At 52.7% G+C, this 10399-nt stretch overlaps 2 protein-coding genes across 2 annotated transcripts in view; both read right to left on the bottom strand.

The window, feature by feature from the left end:
* Positions 1 to 4291, bottom strand: part of TUT1 (terminal uridylyl transferase 1, U6 snRNA-specific) — a 14858-nt gene extending 10567 nt beyond the window's left edge. Inside the window, exons 1-2 of the mRNA XM_006899831.1 lie at positions 4210 to 4291; positions 638 to 828 (exon numbers count right to left, since the gene is read on the bottom strand). Coding sequence (XP_006899893.1) covers positions 638 to 828; positions 4210 to 4291 — 273 coding nt within the window. The remainder of the gene's footprint in view (positions 1 to 637; positions 829 to 4209) is intronic.
* Positions 4292 to 6550: 2259 nt separating this feature from the next.
* The window catches only part of MTA2 (metastasis associated 1 family, member 2), a 7229-nt gene continuing 3380 nt past the window's right edge, over positions 6551 to 10399 (bottom strand). Inside the window, exons 6-18 of the mRNA XM_006899830.1 lie at positions 10315 to 10399; positions 9896 to 9998; positions 9615 to 9714; positions 9266 to 9454; positions 9092 to 9166; positions 8920 to 8978; positions 8581 to 8678; positions 8326 to 8465; positions 7870 to 8098; positions 7663 to 7752; positions 7163 to 7281; positions 6908 to 7056; positions 6551 to 6716 (exon numbers count right to left, since the gene is read on the bottom strand). The exon at positions 10315 to 10399 is cut by the window's right edge and continues 33 nt beyond it. Of these exons, the coding sequence (XP_006899892.1) occupies positions 6551 to 6716; positions 6908 to 7056; positions 7163 to 7281; positions 7663 to 7752; positions 7870 to 8098; positions 8326 to 8465; positions 8581 to 8678; positions 8920 to 8978; positions 9092 to 9166; positions 9266 to 9454; positions 9615 to 9714; positions 9896 to 9998; positions 10315 to 10399 (1602 nt within the window). The remainder of the gene's footprint in view (positions 6717 to 6907; positions 7057 to 7162; positions 7282 to 7662; positions 7753 to 7869; positions 8099 to 8325; positions 8466 to 8580; positions 8679 to 8919; positions 8979 to 9091; positions 9167 to 9265; positions 9455 to 9614; positions 9715 to 9895; positions 9999 to 10314) is intronic.

The raw sequence follows: 10399 nt of genomic DNA, 5'->3' as shown, positions 1-10399 counted from the left end.
TTATCATCACAAAAAAAAAAAAAGTGTCCTTTTGCCAGGCTTATCTTGTATTGTTTCTCTCAAGAACTTAGGGAGCTCTGGTGGCCTAGCTGTGAGGAACTGTGCTGTCAACTCAAAGGAAAGCGGTTTGAATCTACCAGTTGCTCCATGGAAGAGGGACAGGCAGTCTCCTTCCACATGATTCACGGCCTCGAAAGCCTGCCGGAGGGTCAACTACGAGGTGTTTCCAACAGTACACAACAACAACAACTCAAGAACCTACAGAAGGCTTTCTTGCTCCAACAGCACTTGTGCAAACACAGTGAATGACTGTAAACCCCACCAGCCTCACCATGTGATGTAGCACAACAGCAGACGTCCCATATGTGCCTAGGGAAAGCAGCATGGTGATAGGAAACACAGTGATCTAATAGGCAGACAAACCCAATTTTCTTTAAGGTTTAGAAAACGCTGAATGAGCAAGTGTCCTGATGAATAATTACGGTAAACTGGACTAAGACACTGTGTTGTCCCATCGAGGGCAAGTCATGTTAGAAACCAGCCGAAAAGGCTGCTGCTTTTGCTCTCCTGTGTCTTTTTTGGCATGTGGCACATGGCACATCTGACTCATTCTTCATCCAGAGAGACATGCATCTACCTTGTCCTTATCCATGACAACACTGGCAACAGACCCAAATGCCTGGAAGTACTCGGAGAGCTGTATTGAGTCCACATCCCGGGGAAAGCCACTGACAAACACACTTCGAAGTCCTTGAGCCTTTCGGGCAGCACGTAGCTCTACCAGGTGCCGGTGCTTCCTGCCTCCCAAGTGGGCTTCCAGGCTGGGCCCTGCAAAGACAAGCATGACAGAAACATCCAAATCACCCTCCAGTGTCCCGGCCCCTGCCTCTGCTCTCCGAAATTCACCTGACCCTTCAAAGTATGACCTACGAATAAACAAAATCCTGACTGTTTTCTCTTTGTTCCTGACTCTCTTGTCCATTTGTCTAGACACTAAACTCTCTAATTGCTCTGCAACCAGCTCCTTGGACAAGTGGCTAAACTACAAGTATTTCTTAAGTTGTTGTTAAGTGCCAATTAGGCAGCAACACACATTATAAAGAAATGTACTGGTAACTTATTCAAGTTATGCGCAGAACTAAATAACACAGAACCACGGACTATATTCCCCATGGACCATCTCTACGTCCGGTACAGTGATTGCTGTAAGTGCAGCATATTAAGTTAAACACTTTGTCTGTCCAAACCTCAGTTCTCTCAAACGATGGGAGAACTTGGACAAGTTGTTTAATGTCTCTGTGCCTTCATTTCCTCAGCCAGAGACGAAGATAATAATAGTAGCTAACGCCCAGCGGTCATCCAGCGTGCGTGAGGTCAGGGCGAGGGCACAGCAGCTCGGGTGGGGGCGCCATGCAGAGGGCCGAGCGAAGGGGCGCTGGGGGGCTGCGGCCAGGGTCCCCCGCGTCCACGGGCAAGGCCTCACTGGAAGAGCTGCCCGAAGGCCCGCGCGCCGGCCCGGGCCCCCGGAGCACCGAGTCTGAGGTCGTCGACGGCACCAACACCTTCTTCTGGCGAGCCCACACCCTGACTGTGCTGTTCCTCACCTGTGCACTTGGCTACGTTACCCTGCTGGAGGAGACGCCCCAGGACACAGCCTACAACACCAAGAGAGGTGTGGTGGCCAGTATTTTGGTTTTCTTATGTTTTGGAGTCACCTAAGCTAAAGACGGGCCATTTTCCAGACCTCACCCAGCGTACTGGCGGTTCTGGCTCTGTGTAAGCGTGGTCTATGAGCTTTTTCTCATCTTCATCCTCTTCCAGACTGTCCACGATGGCCGGCAGTTCCTCAAGTACATCGACCCGAGGCTGGGCGTCCCGCTGCCCGAGAGGGACTACAGGGGAAACTGCCTTCTCTACGATGCGGACAAGACTGACCCTTTCCATAGCATGCGGGACAAGCTGGGTGGCTTTGTTCCTGCACATTTCCTCGGCTGGTACCTAAAGACACTGATGATCCGGGACTGGTGGATGTGCACGATTATTAGTGTCATGTTCGAGTTCCTCGAATATAGCCTGGAGCACCAGCTGCCCAACTTCAGCGAGTGCTGGCGGGACCACTGGATCATGGATGTGCTGGTATGCAATGGGCTGGGCATCTACTGTGGCAAGAAGACCCTTGAGTGGCTGTCCCTCAAGACCTATAAGTGGCAAGGCCTCTGGAACATTCCCACCTACAAGGGCAAGATGAAGAGAATAGCCTTCCAGTTCACCCCCTACAGCTGGGTTCGCTTCGAGTGGAAACCCGCATCCAGCCTGCGCGGGTGGCTGGCCGTGTGTGGCATCATCCTGGTGTTTCTCTTGGCAGAACTGAACACATTCTACCTGAAGTTTGTGTTGTGGATGCCGCCAGAGCATTACTTGGTCCTTCTGCGCCTGGTCTTCTTTGTAAACGTGGGAGGGATGGCCATGCGGGAGATTCATGACTTCACGGATGACCCGAGGTTCCACAAGAAACTGGGCCAGCAGGCCTGGTTGGTGGCCGCCATCACCCTCACGGAGCTGCTGATAGTGGTCAAGTACGACCCGCACACACTCACACTGTCACTGCCCTTCTACATCTCCCAGTGCTGGACACTCGGCTCTGTGCTGGTGCTCACCTGGACTGCGTGGTGCTTCTTCCTGCCGGACATTACTCTGTGATATAAAGAGATCCGGAGGCAGAAGCAGGAGAGCCGGGACGACAAGAGCAGAGCTGTCTGTAATGGTGAGGGCCACTCCCCAGAGCCAGAGGACAGCCTACTGGTGCCCAATGAGGCAGGAGAGCGGGCCCTGCACTGACACTGACCTGCACCCTCCACCCACCTCCCACGGGCCCAGGAGTCCTAGGCCCTCGTCTTTACTCCAGCAGAAGCATCAGCTGTGGCAGCGGGGGTGAGGCGGCCAGCCAGGGCTTTGGCTGCATGTGCACACACGTCTGTCTGTGTGTATCTGTGCGTGAGTGCGTGTGCTTTTCACCCAGAGTGTCCTGGATGGCCAGCCAGTCAGCAGGACCAGGAGCTTAGAGGGGGCAGTGGCAGGATCCCAGTGACTCCCCGTCACCAGAGCTTCCACTTCTGTGTCTCCTGTCGGATCTGAGACTGGGGCAGCTGTGCAATGGTGGCTGAGACTCCCAAGTGTGTGCTGGCTCTGCTGGCCATGTGCCTGCCTGCACAGCCCCTGACCTCTGGCAGCAGTGCTGGGTGTGGGTTAGCTGCGGCACCCGAGAACCTGCGCCACTGTACACAGAGCCTTCCCTGCAGCGTGTTGGTGTAGCAGACCTGGTGTGGGTGGGTCCAGGTGGGGGGCCCTCCCCATGAGCAAGGAGAACAAATAAAACCGGTGACAAATTAAAAAAAAAATACTAGCTAGCACATAGCTCCTATTCAGCTACAGCACTGGGCAGAGTCCAACACATGGTAAGTACGGGTAAATAGCCACTATTATTATTTTTATTATACTTAAGTCTACTGCTTGATGTCAACAATGTAGATATGGGGCCAAGAAAGTTGTAGTAACTTGCCTAGGGACAAATAAGAGTGCTGTTGAGCAAAGAAGGGAAGCCCCCCTCCCATTTATGGAAGGTCATGACTGCAGGCTTTGTTTCTCTGAACCCCCTGCACCATCATACTTTGCACACTTACATCTATGAGCTTTTCCAAACTCTTCTGCCTGTCCCTCACTGATACCCTAGTGTTGCATGGCTGCAGCATGCCATATATCACAGATGCTGCCGTTAAGCTGCTCTCTTGTAAGGCTTGCCCGCCTCTAAATTACTGCCTTCTCTGCAATCCCACAGCGCTGCAAACATAAGTGTAAGTATTCAAAGTGGCTGCCTCTACTAGACGTGAGCTCCTTCATCTCCCAACTCTCTCCTCTGACGCCGGAGCCCAGGAGAATACAAGCACAGAAGAGAAGCCCGAGGGATGATGCCTAATGAGGGAATATTCTATATAAAGTTTCGCCGTGGATATTTTGGATGCAGGGAAGGAGAGAGAAGAGATGGTGGGACTTTCCTCTCTCTAATCTCTTCGGATGGGCAGATGCCTATGAAAATGGGGGTGCGTAACCCTACCAAACGACTTGACAGAAACTATGATCTTGAACCCTAATTTTCGCTTTGACCCACAGATGAGACCCCGTGACCACCCCCCCTCGCTGGTGACCCCTTACGGTTCGCTGTAGTAATGCGGCACAGGAGGCAGCGGAAACCCCCTCGCGGCAGCGATTCCACATCCGAATCCACCGCCGCCATCGCAACTTCCCAGCACGGACAAAAACTAGCCCTGATGCCTCCACAACCCGCTCTTCCAGATAGCAAAGCGCTCGAAAGCAATTTCCTCCGGTCGGATGGGAAGTGACGTACCGAGGCTCCCGCGCAGACGCACCCCTCCGGAAACCCAGCTCTCCGCTCAGGGTTCCGCTTTCGCACCGCCCACCTACTGTGCTTATCTGCATGCGATGAACCTATTGGTGTGCTCTGAGAGGCTCATGCGTTGATTGGCTCAAACATTATGAATATTCAACAAAGAGCCACAAAGGCAAGGCGCTGGCGGCTTCTCTCGCCGGTTCGCGGAGGCTGCTGCCAGAAGCGTTAGATGGGTGGCCTCGGCCTCACGGGTCGCGAGGACCGACACCTTATACTCTTGGTCCCCCCAAGCCCGGGGCTGCCCAGACTTCCAGCCACTTCAGAACTGCTGCCCTCTCTTTTCCGGGCCTCCCCCAGCAGTTTTGTGCAACCTGGTTGGGGAGCTCTGTCCGGTCCTCCAGCAGGGAACTTGCGACCTCCCGGACCACAGCTGCACCCCAAGACCCCTTGTTAGCCAGACTCCTTCCTGCATCCATTTCCCCGGCACCACCACCCCCACCCCACCCCACCGCGTGTGCTTCTCAAACTCCAGAGCCAACCGGCTTTCAAGGCACTGCAGCCATGGTGGCAGCTACCAAGGACTGACATGGATCGTCCCCCAAAGTCCCCAAACTGGCATAGGGTTCAGTTCTTCCCCTGAAATCCCGAAGTGAGGGGGAGCTCCTGATGGTGGCTCCGAATCAGAAATAGGGAGGCGCTGGGGAGACCTTGAGGGAGCAGAACGAGGAGGAGAGCTTGACTAATTGGCAACAAACTGATTACAAAGTGTTGCGTGGCCTTGAGGCAGGCACTCCAAGGTTGTGATCTTGAACAAGTTGCAGAGCTGAACTTGTTCCTCATCTATAGAAGTCCACAGTGCCCTTAATCTGTTGAGCTTGTTTTCTTTCCTAACATATCCTTCCTGAAGGGCCTGGCTTGAGCATCTATTTCCCAAACCACAATGGGCCACCACACACAGCCCTGGTGAACCAGTGGCTGCAGCCTAAGCACAGCTGGGAATCAGTGGTTAAGCCCTGTCAGCCTCTACTACACATCCTGCCATGACCTCTAACAACTCCCAAGGTTCCCCAAGTAACTTGGTTTACAGTGCCTGATTTTTCAGAAGTCTATTACCAGGCCTTTCTTCAGAGGTACCTCTGGGTAAACCTGAACCATCAACCTTTTGGTTAGCAGTGAGCATGTTAACTGCACAACAAAGAGACTCCAGAGGGCAGTTAAGAGCTGGGGAACCAGGCAGAAGCACCTTCATACCCTGCTTCTATGTAAGTGACTAGCCTGACTGAACAGAGTACATGGGCTAGACCACTGGGAGTTGTAGAGACGGAGGATGTGTCAGATCTGGGCCTCACAAGACTGGCTGAAGTCAGATCTCGGCCCAGATCTTATAAAAAGCCGTTTCCAGCATCAGCCTCCTCTGCACCTTTTTGTCCCTTATTATTTTCTCTCTTGAAGACCACCCCTCCCCCAACACACACACCCATCGAGAGAACAGCTGAACCGGGAGGAGCTGAAGAAAACAGCTTTTTATTTGTTCCTATAAGAACCAATTACAGAATCCAAGGTTAAAAAAAACGGACAAAAGATCTTTATTTCTGAGAGTTGGCGTACAAAAGGCAGAGGGGAGGCAGGGAAGAAAAGAGCGAGCGTGGGCTGGGGCTGATGCCAGCTTAAGGGCTTCAAACTCCAATTAGGAAAGTCCGGACACCGGACACAAGAGAAACCCCCAATTAGGAAAAAAAAAATGACATGGCAGTGCACACCCCCCTCCCCCAATCAGGTACATCCACCTAATATCTGTTTACTCTTCCCCTCCCCCTTCCCCTTTCTCAAAGGGGGGCTAAATTTTTAAAAAAATTAAAAAACCCTCCCCCCAAAACTGTCCAAGACAAACTGTGGGTCCTACCCACAAAAACAGACCAGGTTCCCGCCTAAGCCAGGTTCCTGCAGTCAGTCCTCCATCACCAGGCGAACAGGACCATGAGGAGGGGACAAGCTCAGCAATGGTGCCACCAGAGGGCGCCCAACCCCTCCAGGGACACACTCCTGCTCCCTTCGACACAGGCTTCACTCCTGATACCAGGAGGTTGGGGTGCCCAAGGCGCAGACCCTCCCTCCACCTCTCAGACCACCTCCTGCCCCACAGATTCAGTCTTGCAGAACAATAGGCTCATTGGTGCTGGCAGGATGTGCTGCTGTGGGCAGAGGAACTGGCGGCCGCACTGCCATCAGTGGTGTCTTCACCTTCAGGGGCAGGTTGGGCCGGCGGGCAGCCCTTCGCATTTCCAGGTGGGTCAAAGCCTTCCGCAGGGCCCTGGCCAGGAGAGCAGAAGGAAGGCTGAGACCCTGCACTACACATGGCAAGTCTGCCTGCCTTCTCATTCTTTCTTGGCACCCCACCAGCACCTCAGTCTTCCTGGACCTGGTCTTGCTCCAGATCTACCTCTCAGCCCCCCAGCCTGGGTTATCACCCTCTCAGCCCCTCCCATGGTGAGAGCTCACTACCTGGTATCTTTTGTGGCTACAAAGACCACAGGATTAGGGGCATCAGCTGGGTTTAGTTTCTGACGCTTGGCTGCTGGCTGTGAGCTTGAGCGGATCCCTGAGGCCAGAGGTCTTCCATTAGCAGAGAAGGGGACCCCTACTCCTGCCATCTGCAAAAGGGCAGGGTAACACAATGAGGGAGGAACCTACTCACACTCCCACGAGAATCAAGTTCACCCAGCTCAGCCGGGGCCCATTCCAATTCCTTCAACTCACAGTCTCATAGGCTCTTTTCACCACAATGCCCCCCAGTCCTCGATTCTGGGTCAACTGGTTTCTGTTGATAGGTGTCTTGGTGCCCCGAGGTGTTTTTGGTTTCAAAGGTGCTTGGGCCACTAATGAGGAAAAAAGAACATAAAAAAAACCAACACCTTAAATTTTTCACTTTCAGTTCCCTACAGTTTCCCTTGCTCAATTTAATCTATTCTTCCTGGGTCAGCAGTTCCTCTAGGCATCCCCAAAAAGTAATGATGAGGGAAACGCTTTGCAAGCTATTTACTAGTATTCAGAAATCACACAGGATGATCCCATGGAAACAGTGGAAAGATTATGAAAAAGAAATCCCTGACATCAAAGTACAGTTAGACAAATACTTCTAGAACACTATGGAAAAAACAAGCTGGCAGCAGGAAGACTCTTGACTGTTAGGACTCTACCCTAATTGCACTTCCTGTCCTGTAACAGGGATGGATCCAGTTTGGTTCCCCATTGCCTACCTAGATCTTTGACAATGGTCGCCAAGGGTAGTCGCACCAGAGGGTGAATCTTCAGGGGGGTCTTGGCGGCCTTTGGAAGTCGAATAGAGCCTGCAGAAATAAGATGAAAGCTTCAGAAGCAGTTTCAGAGCTCATGTCTCTTATGAAGATGAAAGCCATGTCTACTCTCTTAACAGATATTAGTCCTAGTCTGCCTGCTACCCTTACACTCTGCTTTGATGGCATTGGCATTGATAGGAGCGTAAGGTCGCCGGGCGGCCCTCCTCGGCTGTAACAGGTCCCTGCACATGCGTCTGGCAAGACGGGTCAGCTTTGTGGTCTGCAGCAGGAATGTTTGCCTGTTCTTAGCCAAGAGCTTGGCCCGGTTGGCGCTGGTGGTATAGGGTGATAGACTCTGGGCTTCCGGTCTGGATAAGTGGCTTCTTGAGTGTGGCTCCTGGAACAAGGGCATAGGAAAAAGAACACATGTCAGTACTGAAGCCCCCTCAGCTCTTCCATGCCCACCAGAGCACAACTTCCTCCTGCCTGGCCTCATCACCAAAACGGTTCCCTGCCATCATCAGGCCCCCCTCAAAACAAACCAACACCAAACCATTTTCAGGTGTTGACCTTTCTTCAGCTCAAGTTTATGTTAACCAACACGTTTACCCCTCCAATCCTTACCGTGTTACCCCGAGCAGCCCCCTCAAGCTGTGTGGGTGTCTTCAATCCTCCGTACTTCTTCCAGTAGATCCAACAGGAGGCACACAGGCGGCACTGCATGTTGGGTGGGCCCCAGGCATACCACTGGGCAGACTGTGTGGCTGTCAGAGGAGAGAGCAGAGGGTGCTCAGGGAGGGAGTGGGAACCCCTGGACCCTGTGAACCAGAGAGACCCAGCCACCCAACCTCAGCCTCCCAGTCGTGCCCATGAACTCACTGTGGCAGCTCTCACAGGTCAGGCCCTTCTGGAATCCAGCCCCATTCATGCCAGGCTTTGAACCCACAGAGATGATCTGGTTGGGGTTTGGCTTGGTGCTGGTGAGAACAGCAGAGAGAGGAAGTAGAAAACTAGTCAGAAAAAAGAGAATCTTTTTCCACACTGTCTGTAAGACAGTACTATGAGGAAAAACTAAGATTAATAAATATCAAAAAGAAAACCACCAAACAATACTACGAGCCTGCCTCTCCCGGCCCCACCCAAGTCACGAGGAAGGCACAGGCTGGGGGAAGAGAAGAGAGGGCATCCTGACCAGTTACCCGTCCCCACCGCACTTACTAGGTAGGGATGTAGACTTGTTTCAGTTTGCTGTCTGCTTCGGCAGCTTTCAATCTCTTCTACATGGGGGTGGGGGGAGAAAAAAAAACAAAGAAAAGAATCAATATCTCAGCACGGAAAGTATTTTAGAAGTCAGAGGAGGTCTCTGGTGGGCTCGCTGGTCAGCTGTTACCTGCTGAATATACCGGTCTGTGGTTTTCCACATGTAGTAAAACTGGACTATGCTGGCAAGTGACTTCCAGGGTAGCTAAGGAGTTCAAAAAGGAAGACAATGAGCAGGGCCTCCAACCTCAGCTTCCAAACCTATCATCGCTCTCCCACCTCTCGTCTAACTCAATCCACTTACAAAGTCTTGGCGAATATCATTGAAATCTTTCCCATACTTCTCCAGGGCTTCCTCAAACAGCATGGCCTCTGAAGCTGACCATTCCTCCATCTCATCTCGACACAGCACTGGGCCTCCTTGGGGCACCAAGGTCGACATGGCCTTCGCCAGGTCATAGCCATTCCTCTGCAATGTATCCATTGCATGAAACTGCGGAGATGGGGGGGGGAAACAGAACGTTGAAGACCTCAAAATCACTGAGACACACCCCCACTGCTGATCTTTCAGGAGCCCCCAGTCCTGCAGAGACACCTCCTGTTCTCACTCTGCAGGTCCCCACAAAAGCCAATGAGCCACCACTTCTGCTCACCAGGGTGATGTCTCGGGAAGCAGCGGCTGCACTCATGTGCAAGCTTGGCTGCCGGATGGAGCTGCTGCAATCGAGAGCTCTCGCGAAGGTTCCCACAGCTCTATGAAGACACAGAGAATTCAAAAGGGAAGAAAATGGAAACTCAACTGGGCTAAAAAACTAAGCCACAAGGGTAAACACCAATGAGAAGCAAAATTAACAAAGTCCACCTTTCAGAAGGGCACTTGGTCCTATGGCCACCTCATCCCACAGCCCATCTTCCACATCTACCCACCGCTCACCGGGCCACCACGAGAAACTGGTCGATCTGCCGGTCGGTCAGAGGGTTGTCTGGGTCCCAAACCTTCATCTCCATCTTTTGCTGGTTCCGATTGTCGGATTCTCCTGGGGAACAAGGCAACGGCATCATCAAGAAGAGACAGAGGAAGATTAGTTGGTTGCACAGCACTCACTGAGCACCCTCCTCCTCGCCTCCTCCTTCCCTGCTTAGATTCCATCAGCCCCCTCAACTCAACTTCCAAGTTCCCAGCTCACTCAACTGACCCTCCTTTCAGGTTCCAGCTCTGAGGGCCTCTCAGCACAGGGCTGCAGGTTGTGCACTATGCAATCCAAAGCGCACGCGCACACCGAGGCTCAAGCGCCCCTTGGAGTTAGGTAGTACAGCAGCCAGCTTTAGCCAGCATGCTATCTCAGTGCTTACCGTCTGCCAAACGATCTGGGATCTCAGCTTGGTACTTGCAACCAACTCTGATCTCCCCCTGATCAGCCAAGAGGGTCTTCTGCAC

The sequence above is a fragment of the Elephantulus edwardii genome, unplaced genomic scaffold, assembly GCF_000299155.1.
Source record: "Elephantulus edwardii isolate Elephantulus edwardi_28Jun2011 unplaced genomic scaffold, EleEdw1.0 scaffold00268, whole genome shotgun sequence".
In the NCBI taxonomy this organism is placed as follows: Eukaryota; Metazoa; Chordata; class Mammalia; order Macroscelidea; family Macroscelididae; genus Elephantulus; species Elephantulus edwardii.
Note: the sequence above shows the minus strand (reverse complement) of the source record. Positions and strands in the feature narration are given on the sequence as shown.